The sequence below is a fragment of the Varanus komodoensis genome, unplaced genomic scaffold, assembly GCF_004798865.1.
Source record: "Varanus komodoensis strain SLA01 unplaced genomic scaffold, ASM479886v1 scaffold20_1, whole genome shotgun sequence".
Taxonomy (NCBI): Eukaryota; Metazoa; Chordata; class Lepidosauria; order Squamata; family Varanidae; genus Varanus; species Varanus komodoensis.
This window is the reverse complement of record NW_025335587.1, coordinates 9885879-9906930: the sequence shown is the minus strand read 5'-3', so window position 1 is coordinate 9906930 and position 21052 is coordinate 9885879. Positions and strand designations below refer to the sequence as shown.

Below are 21052 nucleotides of genomic sequence, written 5' to 3'. Positions count from 1 at the left end.
GGAGGCTGACAGCCACACAACACGGCTTCCGCAAAAACAGGTCCTGCCAGACAAACCTTGTGGAATTCTATGACAAGGTTTCGAAATGGCTAGATGGAGGGGATGCAGTGGATGTGGTATACCTGGATTTCAGCAAGGCCTTTGACAAAGTGCCCCATGATATCCTGGTGGAGAAACTGAGGAGTTTTGGGATACACCAAAGCACTGTCCGGTGGATTAGGACATGGTTGACTGACCGAAAGCAGAAGGTAACCATTAGCGGGGAATCATCGGGATGGCGGCCTGTAACAAGCGGGGTCCTCCAGTGCTCTGTCTTGGGTCCGATCCTGTTTAATCTTTTCATTGACATGGAGGAAGGGGTGAACAGTCTGCTGATCAAATTTGCAGACGACACTAAAACTGGAGCAGTGGCCACAACTGAGGAGCAGGTACTCCAGATTCAAAAGGATCTGGACAGACTATGGAAGTGGGCAGGAGACAACAGGATGGCGTTCAGTGTGGATAAGTGCAAGGTCTTGCACTTGGGGCACAGGAATAGGTGTCATAAGTACAGGTTAGGTGACAAGTGGCTGGAGAGCAGCACTTGTGAAAGGGACCTTGGGGTACTGGTTGACTGCAGGCTAAACATGAGTCAGCAGTGTGATGCCGTGGTCAAGAGGGCGAACGCCACCCTTGGTTGCATAGCCAGAAGTGTGGCTTCTAGATCAAGAGAGGTATTACTACCACTCTGGTGTGCCTGCATTTGGAGTACTGTGTTCAGTTTTGGGCCCCTCATTACAGAAAGGATATAGCCAGGTTGGAGTCAGTGCAGCATAGGGCCACAAGGTTGGTGGCCAGTTTGCAGGGGATGCCATATGAGGCGAGACTGAGGGAACTGTGTCTCTTCAGCCTGGAGAAGAGGAGACTCAGAGGGGATCTGTTGGCGACATACAGGTATGTGAGGGGATGTCACATGGAGATGGGTAGAGACCTGTTCTCCCCTGCGGAGGAAGGCAGGACACGCTGCAATGAAGCAATGGTCAGGGAGCCAAGGTTCCATTTGGATGCCAGGAAGTACTTCCTGACAGTCAGGACCCCAAGGGTGAGGAATGGGCTTCCACGAGAGGTTGTTGAGGCCCCATCGGTGTGGGTGTTCAAGGATAGACTGGACGTCCACATGGTGGACATGTCGTGAGCGGAGCCGGCTGGTGCCAGAGGTCAGACTAGATGACCCGGGAGGCCCCTTCTGACTTGCTCTGTTTCTATTTTTCTATGTTTCTAATTCTTCCAGCATCAGTTTCCAACAACTGGAAAGGAGAGATAGACTGGGCTACTCAAAGCCATCGCCACCTTTCTTTGGTCTGAATAGTGTGTATTGCAGGATACAGAGAGGTGGGCAAATGAAGCAACTGACTGGGCTATAGAAGTGGGATTCAGGCAAATAGTTTGGAAATGCAAAGTAGCCTTCTATTAGTTTCCCACAGTAAGAGTTTGCTCACACTGAAGAGGGTATGATGAGACATTCAACCACACTAGTGATTTTGCTATTATATAAAAGCACTTCTTTTCCAATGTTAATGTTAGCAACATTTTGTAAGTCATTTACGCTAATGAAACAAAAAAGAGCAGGTGGTTTGGGAATGCCTGGAGCTTTGTCAAAAATATTAAACGGAGTTATTCTTTCAGGCTTTAGAGGGCACCAAAGAGCTTGAAAATAATATTGGCATTACTGACAACTATGGTAACTTAAAAATTGAAGTGAGAAAAACCCGGATGCTAAGTAAGAATTCTTTTTCATAATGTGCTTTTTTGATATAGAATTGGCATATGTTCTTTTACATATTACAACTTTTTAGCAGATAAGGTAGTATATAAGTATTAATAATAAATACATACAATTTACGTTTTGCACAAGCACTTGTTGACTGTGGGGCAGTATAGAAATGAAATAATAATAATACTGAGATGCTACATTTGCAATACAGTTGGCTCACATTGTATTGAATTATGCCACCAGCATACTACCCAGAAAAATTCTAAAGAATTCACCTTAAGCAAAACGATGAACCATTTAAATGGTAAGACTACTGATCACAGAAGGGATAATTCAAGGTAGTTTACAACGAAATCTTACACATCTTGTATCAGAATTAAATTCCAAATATTGCCTCTACTTCCAGGTATGGTTATATAAGATTACAACCTTAGACCATGCCTCTATAATTTATAAAGAACTCCATCTTGGTTATATTAGTTCTTATAAGATAGGACTAAATTTAGTAATCTTAGCTACTTTCTTAAGATTTTACTTAGATATCCATTTAACAGCTACCTTGGAGGTACTGCTTGCATATTTTCTTCTAATAGATTTTTTTAAATGCAGTCTTTACTATACCCTAATAGTCTAGAAGAGAGAGAGAGAGAATTCCAAAACACTCAAGGGGCAGTGTTGCCATGTGTGTAAAACAATCTTTTTGTAAGACTGTGTTGCCAACAACTCTTGAATTCATTTGGTGTTAAAATTGCTATAAAATCTTGCAATTTCAGCAATGGAGATAATTCTAAAATGTCAATTTTCTTCCAGACAGTTGTGATTGCCTTTAAGAATCACATTGATTTGTTTTTTTCTAAATATTCCACAAATTATCTTAAAACTTTTTTATAACGTGAAGTGTGTTGCTGTTTAACTAACCACCAAGGGACTTTATATAGGTTATTAGGGACTGCTGAACCCAGGATCTCCAAGTTCTTGTGTAGGGTAGTGTTATTTTAATTTTTGGCCTGGATACCTAAGGCTTGTCATGTAGCGTAATGGTTTGGATTCAGCAGCGTTTTTGTGAGCAGAAGTATTTGTATGTGGGAGACTACTTTTGCTGATTCCTTCTTCCATCAGCAGCCTCCTATGCTTTTTCAGGGTATTCTAAGTGCACATAACTCTGGATCCAATCCAATATCTTTTATCTAATAAATCGCTTGGATATTAAAGAGGAAGAAACATTTTTACAGCTTTTGTCCATCACAATCATATCAGTAACATTTTCATGATCTCTAAAGATTTTTTTTCTTTAGTAGAGCAAGCTAAGAAGCAAAAACTGTTGAAAAGGAGCAACATAAGACTGCCTACCCAAGGTAACTTCCTCCTCTTCCCTGTTAGGACTGTGTAGCATTTAATAAGTTTTTTCTGGAAACATCCTTTAATGGGAGACTGTACTGAATCAGATTGTTTTCTCCTCCTCTGTTGCTTCTTTCAGTTGTATGATACTTAATCTGTTTGACAAGATAAGACAACAGTTTGTTTCTACTTTCAAGTGACAGAATTACCCAGCTGAAGAAAGTATAGATACAGTATAAGTGGGCCTGTTTAGTATTGGTGGTGACTTTGCAGTATATTGAAAGGTAACCAGCTATATGTACAGTGGAAATTGATTGCAGTTCTCTACCCATTTACCCAGGAAATTCATTGTGATTACACTGGAACTGTAGATACTGTAGACCAGGGTTCCTCAAACTACAGCCCACAGGCCAGATATGACCCGCCAAGGTCCCGCCTCAGAGCTTTCAGAACGAGAAAATGATCCAAAAGCTCTGAGCCAGCGCAGGCGTACTCTGAAACTCTTTCAGTTTCAGAGACTAGCAGAGAACCAGCGCACAAGCCAAATTGTGACAGTTCCCTTCAACTGCACGTGTGCCGGCTTTCTCTGCTAGCTCTGGCTAGCTCCTGCTGCTGTGCTGGTCTTGCCAGCATGAATTGCGCACGCACCAGCTCTTCCTGCATTGCACGCATGCATTGGCTCAGAATAGAGAGGAGCAAGAATATAGAGGGAGAATACAGAAGAGAGGAGCGGGAATACAAAAGAGAGGAGGGCGGTGGGAAGAGAAGAGAGGTGGAGACAGAAGATGGAAGGTACAAAAAATATATTTTTTAAACTATATAATACTTTTATTAATATTTCTGTGTCAAATTTATTTTATTTCCTAAATATAACTAACCGTGGTATTTCAGCATAAGGAGCAGAGTGCAGCCCCTCACAGGTCACTGATGATAATTCTCTGTGTGATTATGTCAGCTGTGAGAGCAGAGTGTATGTGTGGAGGTTCCCTGTGTTCTGTCATAACTATCTGCGCTCTGGCAGGCCTGAGATATGTACAACATGGCAGTGACCCCTTCCAGGAGATATGTACAACAAGGCAGTGACAGGAACCACATGGCAGTGGAAAAGAGGTTGAGGGGCACAACTTCTGAAGCTGTAAAAAATTACATTTTTAATTAAAAAAAATAACACAGGTTTAAAAAAAAGAGAAACTCACTGAATATTCACTAAGTCCTGCAACCCTAGTCTATCTTTACAAACTATACGCAGAGACATACGTGCAACTTCAAGGAAAGGGGAAGCTCATCAGTGATATGCAGTCACATGTGAAAGCATCTGAAGTAAAATTAGACCTCCTCATTAAACAAGTGAAGGAGGAAAACTTCTGCCATCTCCCTACAACTCAAAACCTGGTGGCGGAAAAACCAGCAGTTGCATTCCCAAACACAACATGTGTGGATTCACTGGAAATGTTGCAAAAGGAGTTTCAAATTAGATTTAAAGAGCTTCATCTCCATGAACAGGACATACAGCTTTTCCGGAAGCCATTTTCTGTTGACATTGAAATTGTTGATCCGATTGACCAAATGGAACTGGCCAAACCACAGGATTGTGACTCTCTGAAAAACGCATTCAAGTCAAGCAGCCTTACTAATTTCTATGCATCTCTCCCCTCTGAGACATATCTTAATCTCAGGAACCATGCACTCAAAATGGCAACCATCTTTGGCAGCATCCATGTCTGTGAACAGACTTTTCCCCAAATGAAACATCTGAAATCTCCAACCAGATCCAGACTAACTGATGCACACTTGCACCACTTCTTACGACTAGCAGTGACAAATATGGAACTGGACATTGACCATGTCATTAGCCAAAAGCAGGCCCTTACTTCCCAGTGAAATACTAACAAGTTTATGTTGATTAAAATTGTTCTTCATTTTAAATATTGTATTGGTTTTTTCCCTTTTTTTTGCACTACAAATAAGATATGTGCAGTGTGCATAGGAATTTGTTCATATTTTTTTCAAACTATAGTCCAGCCCCCCCCAACAGTCTGAAGGACAGGGAACTGGCCCCCTGTTTAAAAAGTTTGAGGACCCTTGCTGTAGACACTGGAACTGTAGATGCTATCTAGCTCTTGTTGACAGCCTTGCAAAATAGAGGAAGATCTACAAATGAGGATTTTACCACAGCATTGCTCTGCTAATTCATGAATTTTTGTGGGATGACCATATATCAGTGCTTTCAATTTGTACAGCTCCCATGTTTTTCTACTTCTTCTTCCATATTTTTTCTTACCAGAAAAAATCCACTGGGGGGGGGGATTAAATAGAGTACCTTTTATGTGTGAGAAGACATCTGTTGTGAAGCACCCTAGAGGTGATTTTGAGATTCCTTTTGTTCAGTTCCTTAGAAGAATTGAACCTGAATTATGGAGCCCATTCTTCACAGAGATGTGCTTAAGCACCCAGAGAAGAGAAGAGATGTATTTTGATTCAGTAGTGTGCGAAACTTGCATCCTCTCTCTGTTTGTTTGTTTTGCTATAAGCAATTTGTGTGAGGGGGATAATTAGCTGTTGTGGAAATAGCCTGCTACAGAAGTTGTTGCTTTACCTTTTGGAGCATACTGACTATCATAAGCTTTTTTGCAAATGTATTTGTTAGGAACCTGGTAGGAGAGGGCAACAGAACGTGAGCAGATCAAATCTCCAAAACAGAGGTTCTGTACTGTACACAGCAAGGATAATGGAACTTCCTACCAGGAGCCAGTATTCCAGTCCTTTACAATTATTTTTCAACAAGCTCTATCTACCCAGTTTTCATATTTTACTCAGTAATTCTTTAGAGACAGAAATACTTTGGAAGTAATGCAATACAGAGTTTTGAAGATCAAATGTTAGATTGGGCGAAAGCCTCCTAGCATTGTTATTTGCTGTTTATGCTCTGCTAGGGTATGTGTTTCTGTAGCAGTATCTGTTAAAGAGGCTTTGTTCAGTAGCTTTGCTTCTTTATTTCTTTGACTGCAGAAAGAGGTAACTCTGATGTCTCATACTATCTAATATAAATTAGGAGTGGATATTTTTAAATCAGGCAAAGGCTGCTTGGAAGTCATTATGGGCTATATCCAGTGTGGCATATGTGAAAGGATGTTCCTTGCCCTATATCATCTATAAAGCCTCTCCTAAGCATTGGGAGACCTTCAGCAATAGCCAAGGATGTGCAATAAAAGAAAGTTGGAGCAGGAGACAGGAGCTGAGGAAAGTTGGGAGGAGGTGAATGTGCACTTGTGCCACTTGGATATAACCGTGTTAAGTTCAAGACATGCTACTTACTTAGCACTGTTTCAGAGAAAACTGGCTTCCTACACTGTGCCATCTTCATAGAGGCAAGCCACATATGTACCATATGGTGTGACAAACTATATGTGGCCATTTTGCCAAGATACACATGCAGGGACACCATCACTGACAGGTATGGGGTGGCTGTCAATACACAAGGTGGAACAGATTCCAGCTTGTGCTGTACATTACAGCAGTTTGCAGTTTTTCTCTTATCCATGCAGAGAAATAGCTTTGCATGATGAAACAGACATTAGGTGGGGAAAATGCATTCTGCACATGTTTACTTCACATCATTTCTGTCTAATTCACATGCCTTGGTGCTTAGCCTTTGCCTTTAATACAGGTTAGTTGAGGCCCACCTACCAGCCAGCCCTTTTCTAAGTAAGTTTTGCACCCAGTAATACATCATTAACTCAGTTTTCTCAGTAAGCCCACTGTATATATTTATATATGTATTTACAATGTTCTTTGGGTAGCAGTCAACAAATACAAAGCAGCACAGGATTAGAGCCAGAACTGCTCTTGGTAACCTCATGTGAGCAGCCTGCTAATTATTATTATTATTATTATTATTATTATTATTATTATTATTATTATTATAACATTTCTATGCCGCCCCTTGCCGAAACCTCGGGGCGGCTTACAACACGATAAATCAGAGAGAAATATTTATTTTACTTCTATGGATGTAGATACTCCCCATCTTTTGGCTTTTTTTCACTTTTTCTTCTTTATCCACATCACCTTGTCCTAAGTTTGGGGCTTTGAATGAACAATAAAGCCTTGATGCATTTCAAGGCTTTAATAATGAAAATAATATTTCTCTAGTGTCTATTACTGGAGGACCAGAGAGCACTTTACAAACATTTATGAATACAGCCTTGCCACATCCCAGAGACATATGATCTCTATTTTACAAAGTCCCATCTCGGCAAGGTACTTATGAACATTAAGCACACAAGGCACATCACTGACGTCAGTGCTTCTTTCAGTTTGGGCCCAAGTGAAAGTATGTCTATCATATTTGAAAATATGTTCTCTTCTGTTTTGTGGTATGCAACTGAGTGGCTTATGACCAGGTTGAATATATGAATTATATTGATAAAGTCCTCTGGAATGGCTTAAGCCAGCTACCTTTTGTAGAGATTTTTATCAATAGATAAAAAAACACATTTCAAACATAGGTCACAAGTTGCATATCAAGCCCATTCACATGAGGCAGCTAGGTCATTTTGCGTTATTTAATTCAGGATGAGCTTTGGCATATGCTGACAATTTTTTGAATATGGAACCCCTGTGGAACGAACAGGAGTTGTGTTAAAATAAAACCACTAAATAAAACAGATTAACAATTAAAATACTAGGAGAATAAAAAGGTTGTGGGTTATATAGCCCATGATGATCATGACGTGTCGTGGGAATCAGGCAGTTGTATCTATTACATACCAGGCATTCTATCTGTCTGTCTATCACTATGCCATTTTATTATCTTGCCCCTGCTTAAAGGGTGAAATGCAGTTGTTCTGGTAAGCTGTTCACTCAGAAGGAATCATTCTTCACCCTGCATGAATGACAATGAATGCCTTTAAGGTTATCCCATGTAGCTTTGCTCTTCAAGCATTTGGAACTATAGTTACAAAATGAGCATGGTACTGAAATGAGGTAATCGGCACTATATATGATAGTTAATGAGGATTAATTTACACCATGGTGGTCCATGGGTACAGGTAGGGAGCATGTGTGTCTTTTATTAAGAAATTGTGATTAAAGACTATGAAGATGAGTAGCTTGTCTGGTATGCCAGGTAAAGAGTGAAATGAGAAGATGGCTGACTCCTGGTCTTGTGTCTTAAACCCAAGGCAATACTTCCTTTCTCCTAAGCGTGAAGTCATTTAGCATTTATATTGATATGATCTAAAATCTCTGTAGCTCAGCAGTGTGTTCATGGTGCCAGACAGGCAACCACACATCTTGATCAAACAGATTAATTTTCTCTCATGGTTATGATTTAGTTTTTAAAAGAAACAGCATAAAGGACATTTTAACAATGAAGACTTAGCTTGCCGAGTGTCAGATGTGCTGAGTGGTCCTTTTTCATTTTTTATTTTTAACATGTAGTGAACAAATGATATACTTGTTTGCTGTCCCCCTCCCCCAATCTCCAGTTTGTTACTTTTTATTTGCTTTGTATGTGTTTAAGCTTTTTTTTTTTTTAAAGAACAAACCTTTCTGTTCTTAATGCAATCTATTTGTGGCAAATTTTTGTCCCCCCCCCCCCCCCTTCAGTTTAGATAAGTTCATCAGAGTGGCAACTAGTGGCTTTGTTTAGAACAGAGTCAAGTTTGCACAGGAGTTTAAGACCCACATGTGCTTGGGGAAAAGAATCACATTAGCCATGCCCAACCTTCTGGGTCTGTATATGAAGGCTACTTGATATCTATACATGGAACAGAATATTGGATTGGAGCTTATCTGTGCCCACCTGAGCTATAAGAGCAATACCCTTCTGTATTAAAAAGAATAAGGTAACAGAGAAACAGAGTTCTATGCCACCCTTCCTTTGGTGTTTGCAATATGGGCCCTCTTGTATTAGATCCTTCCTGTCTACTGGGTGATTTTGAAGAAAGCTCTCTGGTTTACTTTGACTTGTTTGATAAATGCTTCAAAGGTCAAATGTTTTGTCACCATCTTTATTAACATAGTTCAGCAATTGGGTTCTTCTGGACTCCTTTCTGGCTATTGTTGCTTTAGCAAAATTCAGTGATTGCAGCCTAAGGACATGAACAAGGTACCCAGAGAGGTTTAGCCTGCTGCCTGTTTGCTTCATGCTTTCGCAGTTTCAAGAGAAGGTGGATCAACTGGGCCCTGAATCTTCCAAAAATGAGTAATCATACCTGGTACCTTTGGCTGCTCATTAAAAACAAAACAAAATACCACCTTCCTTGTGCTATGCCAGTTATCAGCCTTGTACTATGCCAGTTATCAGTCCCCCAACCTGCTTATTTACTTCTATCACCCTCGGGGCATTTTCCCTCAGATCCACACTGCTTGAAGCAGCACCATCTACTGCTGTTTTTCCTGTCCCTTTTTTTTTTACAGAAAACACCATAGCAACATGGTTTCTTCTGGTGTCCATCGTTCCTTCTGTCAGCCCACTCTTGGTCTCATCCTCCATACTAGCATTTTGGCCATTCTGGGTGTGTTGCTGGCCAGCAGAACCGTGGTACCTGTACCACTCAGCTTTTTCACTCTCCCTTTTTATGCATAACCATGTTGAAGGCTATATATGTGTGTAAGAAAGTTAAAGCAGCTGTGTGGATGGGTACAGGAGATGTCTGGCCTGCTTTTGAAAAAAATGGTGGGGAAAAGCGAGTAAGAACCCTGCTATTTTTGAAAAAAGGGTACAAAGTGTTTTGCAATCTGAATATTTTTAGAGGCTGCACCCATCAAGGCTCCTCCAAGTGGCTTCCAAGGTTACTGGTGAGGTTGCTGCTTCTGCAAAAGCATTTTTCCTTCCTCAACAAGAGCCACTTGCTCTGAATTTTTGTCTTGCTTGCTTGTGCTCAGCTCCCCCACTCCAGCTTGGAGTTTTCTCATGCATCTGAGATTGCAGGAGCTGGTGAGTGACCCCTTTAGTTGAGAGGGAAGGAGTACTCTGTTAGCAGGGAAGCTTATAGGATTCCCCCATTCCCATATCTTCATCCAGCCAAGTTTCCATCCTGCCATTTTGCTTTTCATGATTGACGCTTGACTGGCAGGCAGCAATGTGCATGAGCATCCCGCATATAATTTGCAGCCAACTCAATGGCATATTCTCTGCTTCAGGTCGGGGGCTGCTCTTTCATTCGTTCTTTCTCTCTACCTGCCTTGTTTTGGAGGACCCCCAATTTTTAAAGTGTTAGCATGTGTAGATTTAAACCTCAAGGCAGTATGTTTATTAAGAAATACATCTCATAGTCATTCTTCCTAGCCTGTGCATATGGCCCAATATTCCTGAGAACTGTAGAGACAGGGGTCTCTTATTTTCTTTGCCAAGGTCAAAATGAAAATCACCAGCTAACAGCAGCCAGAGTGGGGTGGATTTGATAGGAAATGGAACCCCTAAAACTATACTTCTCATATTTATATTATTCAAGGATAATATTGAAACTCTGCAACTGCTGCTCTGCTAAAAGATCTGTGAGAAGATGCCTGCAAAAGGAAGTGCTGTTTCAAAGAAATGAAAAATTGCAGATGAGCACGACATCTTTATTGACAAAGTGACTACTGAGTACTTCTTTGTTTTAAACAAGGATAAAGCAGTTTGCCTGATATGTCTTGAGACTGTCTCAGTATTAAAGGAGTACAATGTTAAAAGGCACTTTGAATCTTGTCACAAGAGCTACTCAATATATCAAGGAGAGGTGCGAGTGAACCAGATAAATTATCTTAAAAATCAATGTTTTTGCTGCAAAATAGTTTTAGAAAGCACATTGAGAAGTACCTGTCGACTGTGAGGGCCAGCTATCAGGTTGCTAAGTGTATTTCTGAGAGTGGTAGGCCATTCGCTGGTGGTCAATTTGTTACGTGCATGGTTAAATGTACTGGAGGAAATGTGCTGACAAGGTACCTTGTATTAATTGTGGCAGTTTATCTGCATCTACTATCATCAGGCATGTTGAAGAATTAGGAGAAGAGCTGCATATGCCACTGATTGTCAAGGGAAAAGATTTTGATTTTTTTCTCTCTTTGGCATTAGATGAGAGCAACTACATTATAGACACTGCTCAACTACCCATATTTATCAGGGGAAGAGATTACAACTTCAGAATTACAGAAGTGTGTGCACTGTAGAGTTTGAAAGGCACTACAACTGCAGAAACATATTCTTGAAGGTGTGTGAATTAGTAGAAAATCTTGGTCTGAGTTGAGATAAATTGAGAAGCAACACAACTTGGTTGATGCAAGAAAGATGGTGGGAAGTAAAACTGGTATAGTTGCAAGAATCCATAAATCAGTGAAGAGATAATGGAATTAAATTATACACTTCCTATGAAAGTTCACTGCATCATCCACTAGCAAGGGTTGTGTAGTAAGATTCTTCAGTGGGGAAATGTGATCCATATTGAAGCATTAATTACATCAGACATTGTGGCCTTACTCATTGTCGGTTTCAAAATTTTCTCTGAGACAGATGCAGAATATGGAGATGTATTGTACCATGCAGAAGTCAGGTGGCTTAGCTAAGGCAAAGTCCTCAAATGCCTTTTTAGTCACCTTCATGCAGTTGATGTCTTTCTCAAGGAAAAAGGAAAAGGTCAAGAAGTACTTTTTGACCCTGGATAGATTTTTGATTTGGCTTTCTTAACTGAGATTACAGAGCATATGAATCTAAGGTTGCAGGAAAAAGGAAAGCTTGTGTGGGACATGTATTCTGAATTGAAAGCTTTTGAAGCAAAACCAAACATTTCTGTGAAGCAAGTTAGTGAAAGTAACTTTTCAAACTTCCTATGCAGCAATGAACTAAAATTTGAGAATGGATGTTTCAGAATCCATTTTGAAGTAGCACCAGAAAAGGGAAGCAACTTTTTTCAGATGGAACTAATTGATTTGCAAACTAGTGATCATCTCAGAGACATTTACAAAGAAAATAGTCTGATTTCTGTTGTGCTCTACCTGATATTTTTATCATGCAACTGTGAACAAATCTTCCAAGCTGAAAATTGTGAAAGCCAAATGTTGGTCAAGACTTGCAGATGAACATTTACATGGCATTTTAATATTGTCTGTCACAAACCTTGACTTGGACATTAATGCCTTGGCTAACATAAAACAGCCACAAAAAACACAGTAACTAGGCAAGCATGTATAGGTAGATAAAAGAATTCCACCATAAAATATTGTTGCAAAATGGATTGCATTCAAGTTACATTCACATTTCTTCATTGATCCCTAAATGTTTACTTTTGATCTAAATTGGTTGATTAATAATTTTGTTACATTTTCATTTAAGATTTCCCATTTAGGCATTGGACACCCATGTCCTGGAAGGTTGGAGACCACTGTCTTAAAGGATGACCCTTTCTGATATGTAGCTGCCTAGACATTAGGATATTTTCCAGAAGCCTTTCTCTGGGTGTCCCCAGCCTCAGAGGCAACCAGGCAGAAGACTTCTTTTGTGATAGCTTCCTATTTATAGAATGCCTTTCCCAGAGAGGCCTGCTATGCATTTTTTTGTTTCAGGCTGAGCTTTCAGTGACTGGTGACCTTGGCACAGGTTCTTTTGTCTGGTGTGTTATTTTCATTACTGACCTTCCTTTCTTTCTTTAACTGATTTTTGTTTGTTATATATTTTAAGTGCTTTGCTTCTATTAATATTTACTATTAGCTTGAACATGCTAGATGGGAAATAATATAAAAGCTTCTGTTTTGCAAGCCAGAAACCCAGTCTGCTTTGTGATATTTATTTCTAGTTTGGAGTTAAAGTATGCTTTACTCAGACCAAGGGTGAGGTAGGGAATTGGAGCCCAGACAGGAAAGGAAGAGAGGAGAGAGAAGCAGGCAAAAAGTGAGGCATGGATTGACATGTAAACTGAGCCTCTGCCTGCTGCTCTCCTTCCCCTTCCCATCCCAGTAAAGAACTATTTGATCATTGGAAGACATCAGAATAAACACAAACTGTCTTGTAGCATAGCTGCAAAGAGAAACAAACCGCTAGAATATATCGGACCACAATCAAGCTGGGTAATCTCATCTTAGTAACATATAAATATCTTCGCAGCTACAACTTTAGAAAATTGGTGAAATTGGATTCATTCCTCAGGCCCCATGGAGAATAAGGACAGAATAGCTTGAGTTGAAAGTTGAGAATTTTCGCTTGTCATAATTCTTTAGTTTTGAAATTGGCTCACCTTGGGTTCTTCACAAGAGGAAGGTATAACGGGGAGGGTATAAATGCAATGTTGCCATTGTTGTTGTCATCATCACCATCATCTTAGCTGATGAAGCTATCAGAGAACCAACACCATGGTATACCAAGGCTTATTTTGGAATAGGACCTCTGTTGTTAGTCTGAAACAAAATCTAGACTTGTTTGTGCCCCAAAACAATAGTTCAGTTAACTTTGTGGGATCACAGAAACATATAATCAGAGCAAGTCAGAAGGGATATCCTGGACCATCTAGGCTGACCCCTGGCTTCAGCTGGTTCCACTCATGGCATGCCTACCATGTGCATGTCCAGCCTATCTTTAAACACTCTCACCGATGGGGCCTCAGCCACCTCCCATGGAAGCCCATTTCTTACCCTAGGAGTCCTAACTGTCAGAAAGTACTTTCTGGCATCCAAACTGAACCTTGGTTCCCTGAGCTTTGCTCCATTGGAATGTGCCCTGTCCTCCATATGGGAAAATAGGTCTCTACCCACCTCTGTGTGACACCCCTTCACATACCTATATGTTGCCAACAGATCTCCTTGGAGTCTCCTGTTCTCCAGGCTGAAAAGACCCAGTTCCCTCAGTCTCGCCTCATACAGCTTTCCCTGCAATCTGGCCACCATCCTGGTGGCCCTATGCTGCACTGATTCTAACCTGGCTATATCTTCCTGCAATAGAAAGCCCAGAACTGAGCACAGAACTCCAGTGCAACAGAGTCATATAGAATGGCAGTAATATGTCTCTCAATCTAGAGCCATGCTTCTGACTGTGCAGCCAAGGCTGGCGTTCGACCTCTTGACCGCTGCATCATGATCAACTCTTCAATGTTTTAAATGCTAAAGACACTGGCAACTAAAAAGTCAGTCAGAAATTAAGGTATGAAGTTGAGTATGAAGTGGCTAAGAATGATACAGTTATAGTTTATAGTTTAATAAAATAAGCACTGCTATAATGAGGACATAGATCTGTTTTGCTGTCCTAGTAAGAAAGGGAGTGTCAGAAGTAATGACATAAAGGGGAAGGAGGGACTGGAGAAAGAACACATTCTTTTATTTTGCTTTTTAGTTTTGGATGTGGCTTTTCATAATTATTTTTAATTAGTTACACTGAGGACATAAAACCTATGACTATTCTTTGGCTTGATACAGATGGAATGTCACATTATCATCACATGGTGAGGCATGAAATTTATTTACTTTACATAAACAGCCTCTGCTTAAAACAACTTAATTCAGAACATTCCTTCCTCAATGGATGGCATTATGTAGATCTCAGTATATCATTTTGCATTAGCAGCATAAAAAAGAGCACCATTGTTTGCCCATGACTAGCATTTACAGTAAACAAAATGTTTTTTGAAGAGAATGTAAGCAAACTCGGGAGCAGCTGCCAGGAGATGAAATCCAGTCATGCTGCTGCTGTCCAAAGCATGCTTTATGTATGTATAGGTTGTCCTTTGCATATTTCAGAAGGGAACTGAACAGTTCTAGCATTTTGGAGGAGGCAATAAAAAACAAAATAAGCCTTCATCCTGCTGACTCTTCAGCAATATTTGAATACTTGGGAAGTGAGGTAGGGGTTCTTGTCTTGTGTCTAGATCTTTTAACTCACTAGGCTATTCCCTAATCAGCTAGGATTAAAGTAACTGTTTAAAAATGTGTTTGTGGCAAGGAAGACAAAGCAATAATGATTTGCAGGCACAAAAACAAACTGCTGCCCCTCTGTTTTGTTGCACATACAGTCTCTTTGAGCCAGGCCTTCTAGTCCAGTTTCCTGTCTTGAAAAGGTGTTAGTCTCAAATCAGCAAGGTGAGGCTAGCCTAACAGCACTATTTGGCCTCTTCTGCTCAGCCTGCTGCAGCCATGCAGCATCTTGCTTGCAGAATTCAGGAGAGAAAGAAGACAGGGATATTTTTCTGTCTTAAGCAGTGTGTAAAGAGGCAGATATCATTTTGGTTTGATATTTAAGCAGTGTTTTGTACTAATGAATCCCTTAGTCATATAGGCTTTTGGTTGATACTCCTTGGGGCATTCTTGTGGAAAACAGAGAAAGTTGCCTGATAAGAGTCAAGCTACTGGTCCATCTAGCTTGTGTTTTTTACTGGCCCTGGGTCTCGGGTTTGTCAGAAGTCTGTCCCAACACTACCTGGTGATGCTTTTACATGCAGAAGGGTTGCTCCAACATTTATGCATGCAACTTGGCAGTTCTAGATATACTCTACAGCGGCAGCAATGTAAACAATGGCACATGCCTATACAGTTGAAGTAGCCTGTTCCATTTTCCATTTGGAACTTTTGCTCCATTAAAAAAAGGAAAGGAAAAAGAGGGGCACAGAATAATGTAACCTGGATCATAGAGCAACTTAGAGATGTTCAATGGTTTGTCACTGACACCCTATCAAGCATTATTATATGCCTTTGTGTAGCACATTTATACCAGACGTGGGCTGAGCTCCTCCTTCATCAGAGCCATCATATCATAACATAAAGGAAGCAGTTTTGCCTTTCTAAGCTAAGCAGGGTCAGGCCTGTTTGAAATCTGGATGAGTGTGTTAAATGTAGGGACCTTCCCAGAGAGCGTTGACTATGGGAAGTACAGAAATTTAATGTAATAATAGAAATTTTTAAAAAATGTATGGCAGCTTTTTCTCCCCCCCCTCCCCCCATGTTTTGTATAATCTGGTGCATTTTAGATTGTATTTTAATGGATTGTTGTAAACTGCCCAGAGACCTTCAGTTATGGGTGGTATAGAAGTTAAATAAATATTGGTGATGAGAATACAGAACAGTGGATCGTAACACTGAGTTGTTTCCAAGTACATTTTGAATTGTTATATAAAACAGTGAACACAAGATGACCCTTGTTTACCTTGTGAGTCTACTAACTGGGGCATTCTCTTGTTAGAGCTGAACATTTTGTTGGCATGAATGATGCTTACATGATGTTGTTAATTTTTCAGGGTGTGCCCTCTTTCTGAGCATAAACTAAATCACTGCCTAAGACAGACATGGTAAAGTATTACATTAATGCCACCAACAGGAGAGATGGGGGCAGGATTGTTTGTTTTGTGTAATTATCTTGACATTTTTAGCTGATATGAATGTTAAGCTGCCCATCAGTTTTTTATATGTTTACAAATTCAACCTGACCATATGCAAAATTTATATTTGTTTTATATTTGTTTATATTTGAAAGGAGCTTCCATCCATTCATTTTGGAGATTTAGTGTTTTTGTAGCTTGATCCTCACCATAGGTAATCCTCCCCCCCCCCCCCCCCACACACACACACACACACACATACGTTTGCTATACAATTCTATACATATAGTCAGTTTTATTATGCTTGTGCTCAATGGAACAGATAAGTATATTCCCTCACATAGCTTAGGGCTATAGCTTCTCAGTGCAACCATCATGATGATTTTGTGAGAGACAAAGTTTTGGCTGTATTGGGTTGTGTGTGTGTTTTTCTTCAAGTGAGACTTTAGCCTTTGTAGTAATAGGAAGAAAAATGGTTGCTATGCAGTTATTCTTTTCACCTATAAATACTGCATAATTCGATCTTTTTTTCATTATATGAAAGAGCACTTTCTTTCCCAAAGGACACTTGTCTTAATACATGGCACAGTCATAATTAGGGTGTGAATTTTAAAATACAGCCTTCAGTGCTCAAAGCATTGCAGGCTGAGGCTACAGTTATGATAGATTTTGGGAGGCAAACCACAAACTTCTGAGATGATTTAATATCCTATACTATGTAGATGAAATATTAAGCTATTAACTTTGGTGGCAGACATACAAATGCATGTGAGACATATGGCTGTTAGGCTCAGACAAATACACAACCAGCCATATATACACAAACACACACTAACCCATTAAACCGCATCTCTTATATGAGAACCTACCAGTATTAGATAGTATGAACTTTGATACATATTTAACACTCTAGTTTTTTGTAGGTCTTCTCACAATATGCTTTATAATAACACACAGATTTGAATATCAAGTAAAATGAAAACATGAGCTATTAATTGTATGTATGCTATGTATAGTCACTTGCATAATTACAAATACTACAAAAGACCCATTTCTTCTTTGAGACATAGCTATTTTAAATAATTTTTTAAAAGTAATGGGACATTGGTCTGGGCTCACTTAATAGCAATTACATTTTAAGAGTCATAGATAACTTTGCTATCCTGACATTACAAATATCCAGGTACTCTGTATGTGCTGATGACAACAAAATTGAAAAGAAAGACTGTAATAATTCTGACTGGTTTTCTCTGCAGAAGATATTGATTATTTGTGTGTGGTGAGAGATTTGGAAAATTCAATTAAAGGAGTTGTGCAAAGGTTTCATAAATTTTCCTTGTACTGCGTGTACACAGACACTGTTGCGTATTAAATCAATGCAACACTTCACAATATATTTTCTTTGAAACATAAAAATAAATAACATTTAAACAGTTCTGCTTACTACAGAAACAAGTTTTATTTTCTGTGAAGCATTTAGTCATGTGCTATCACTGACTCATACACATTTGCCAGCTGTAACAAATTTTATAGACATTTTCTCCAGAGACATAGCTCATGTACTATGAATTTTTAAATGAGCAAATGGTGAAGAGGGGATGTCAGCAATATAAAAATTGATCAGTTAAAAGATAAAAGCATAAGTAAAGAGATTTGTATGGTAGTCTTAATAGGTTTTATTAAATAAAAATACTATAACAGGACAGTAATGAATAGGCGAAAGGTTTTAACTCTGGTTGAGGTGGAGAAAAATTATTCTGGCACATTTAAGAGAAGATTGAGTTTATATCACCAGGCAGGTGGCCAGTTTTTCGTCTCCAGTTTAGAGCTGTACATGGTTTAAAGCATTCAAACTTGCATACGGATGCACAAGAAAGATTGGACTTCTGGATAGATCATGACTTCTTGTGCTCTTGAAATTCTCCATTTTACACAACAGAACATCTGCTTGCTTGCTTGCTTGCTTGTTTGTCTCCTTTATACTCCGCCATTTAGCCAAAAAGTTTTCCAGAATGGGTTACAGGAATAGGAAGCTTGACAGTCCCAGCCTTCAGGTGTCCCATCTAAATTTAAGACATGACACACTTGGAGTAAAGACAAAGGAAGAAGGATTTATAGAAACAGTGTTTTTAAAACTTTTCTGAAGAAAAGATGGTGGTAACATTCTCTCCTGCTTGCAGGGCTATTGGCCTCTGTGAGGGTCAACAAAAGGCTTGGGCAATTTATGATGACTTGGGTAGAAGTTGATTCCAGTTTAACTCTGAAACTGTGAAGTGACCAGAATTTGTAAGAACTTCAAATGCTAGATCACCTGTGAATACCTCTATATGATCTAATAGATTGTTGGTATCTTTACTCCAGCTACTTTTTTCTGGTACTAAATGATCCCTGAAGAAAAGGCAACATACAGTTGCAAGAAACCCACAGAGTAGGGAGATGTATACACCCCATATTGTAACTCGCAGCTTTAAGAAGCATTAAAACGATGGCTACTAAGTGGATAGACTTGTGGACTTTCTTTATTTCAATTTTTAGCCAAAGTTAAAATACAAATTTTAATTGAGTACTTGGAGCACTAATAGCACTAAAACAAAAGTGTCCAATCTGTCCACTATGGGTAAATAAGTTAACGTGGTAGAATATTTTTCTTGTGTTTTTGTTTAAAAGCAATTTAAGCTCTACATAAAAACCACATGCCACTTAAAGTACTGTATCCAGATGTATGTTAGAGTGTAACTAATACCTCATGCTTTGCATATCATAGTGTTTTATATCAAAGGTATAAACCACAGGGTAGAATTCTAATTTGTTGATAAAGTGAAAAAATATGAACATTGTTCTTGTTCTACAGATTATCGCCAGTCTGTCAGTACCTTTGAATTCCTTAAATCGCTCATTGACTAAGGTGAGGAGGCCTTCATGTTTTAACAGATCAATATGAAGCCAGTACTATATATTACTTTTTATGTACAGCAAAATATGTATATTTATTTATTTTATTTGGAGAACTTATATGCCACCCTATTCGCATAAGGCTCAGGGCGGCTTCCAAACCATTTGAAGTTATGTCAGGCTTGTAGGGTTAATTGTTTAATAATGAAAAAAATAACTATCTGCACTGGTGTTTGTTGAATACAAGTGGCACAATATTGTAAATAGATGCACAATTCAGAATTATCATAATTATCTCTGCCAACTGGTGGCTCTTCAACCTCCATAGTTGTGTTGAGCTGGTTCAGACATAAAGTTTTATGAAAGGTGTGGCTTTATCAGTAGGTAAATTTGTATTTTGGAATTCTACACTTGAATTTTTCACATAAAACAACCGTCTCTGAAAGATTTTTGTTTCTGTTTTTCATCTATGCATGCAAGTATTTGTTAGAATGTTTATCACATAAAGCGCATTCTCTTCTTTTTGGACATGTATCAGAGTAAAGTCCATATGTACTTCAATTTTCTCTTTGCCAACTCAGAGAATTCCAATTTGAGAATTTAAGATGTATAATTTCAAAAAAGGATTACTTTTAGTTTTTATCAGATTGTACTATGCCAGAGATTTTTTGTCTTTTGATGACATAAAACTATGTCATTTGCTATTTTCGGAATATATTAGCTGTATTGTTAGTTGAAATGTGTATTTCATTTTTCACTAGCTGCAAAATCTTATGTTTATCTACAGGAAATACTTCACATTGCATTAAATAGGATTTGGGCCTAAATAAGTGGGAGGAGGATTGCAGCCTGAGTAGTGGTATTCACAAATCCCCTTTCATACTTAATTGGATAGACTGCTCTGTGTGAGATCAGTACTATATCTTCTTCCAAAATTCATCTCACATCTGTTAGATGAGATGAAATAGTATTTATGGGCTGTTCCAGTGTGTGTAGGCCTGGTTTGTGTGATTTCCTACCATACTCCTAGGATTGGGCCTACTTATATAGAACTATACTCTCGTAGGCTCTCATGGAGGATGAGCTGTAGGAATAAAATGATCTCATTTCCCCACTACATGAAGGCTCTGTATGCCTTAAGGTAAGCATGAATCTGGCACACAAGCACCCAAAAAAAACATAGTAAAGCCATAGAGCTACTCCATTGCATAACTTTTATTGCAACTCTGTACTTTCTGAAGTATAATGAAGGTATCACAGTTCTTGCCCTGCAGGCAAACATTAATTTCACTGAGTATCTCGGATTTTTAAGCCATGTATCCCAAGCAAACCTTTACAATTTTTGCCAAGTGACAGTTCCATCAAAATGTATGGTTTTCCTTCCTGAGTTAACAGACTCTAGCAGATCTTTACCAAGCTGACACTTTGCAGTTGTCATAGCTTTTGATAACAACATCATATGGATCATTTAGTCTCTATTTTGAGGCTAGTACCCCATGCTTCTAAAGGCCTTTGCCTTTATAGATGTGCACGACTGAGTTTGCAAAATCATAAAAGGAAGATGAGCCACAGTGGTGTTTTTCCTTCCCTTCACATGCTGTTCATGAGCCATCTTATGAGCATGGTGGGTGCAGGTTGTCCACGCGTAGCAAGGCTGAGTGGCTGGTGTGGTGTACAAATTGTCCAGCAACTCTAGAAAAAGCCATGGGTTTCAGGGCAGGTTGTAAACTACTCTGACCACCATTACCTACCTGATTGACATATCATGATAATCTGCACCTGGTGAAAGTAA

The 21052-nt window shown here is 39.2% G+C and overlaps 2 protein-coding genes across 7 annotated transcripts in view; one reads left to right on the top strand and one right to left on the bottom strand.

Moving 5' to 3' along the window:
- Positions 1 to 21052, top strand: part of LOC123023339 (integrin subunit beta 3 binding protein) — a 64607-nt gene that overhangs the window by 40151 nt on the left and 3404 nt on the right. For 2 of the 6 annotated variants that reach the window (XM_044429896.1, XM_044429897.1), the window contains exons 6-8: positions 1666 to 1759; positions 3049 to 3108; positions 19220 to 19273. In XM_044429896.1, coding sequence (XP_044285831.1) covers positions 1666 to 1759; positions 3049 to 3108; positions 19220 to 19272 — 207 coding nt within the window. In that variant the 3' untranslated portion in view covers position 19273. Of the gene's footprint in view, positions 1 to 1665; positions 1760 to 3048; positions 3109 to 16287; positions 16339 to 19219; positions 19275 to 21052 lie in introns of those variants that run through there. The other 4 variants (XM_044429899.1, XM_044429898.1, XM_044429900.1 and 1 more) reach the window with 4 other exon arrangements.
- ALG6 (ALG6 alpha-1,3-glucosyltransferase) overlaps positions 17840 to 21052 on the bottom strand; it is a 56277-nt gene continuing 53064 nt past the window's right edge. Inside the window, exon 15 of the mRNA XM_044429895.1 lies at positions 17840 to 18431. Coding sequence (XP_044285830.1) covers positions 18360 to 18431 — 72 coding nt within the window. The 3' untranslated portion in view covers positions 17840 to 18359. The remainder of the gene's footprint in view (positions 18432 to 21052) is intronic.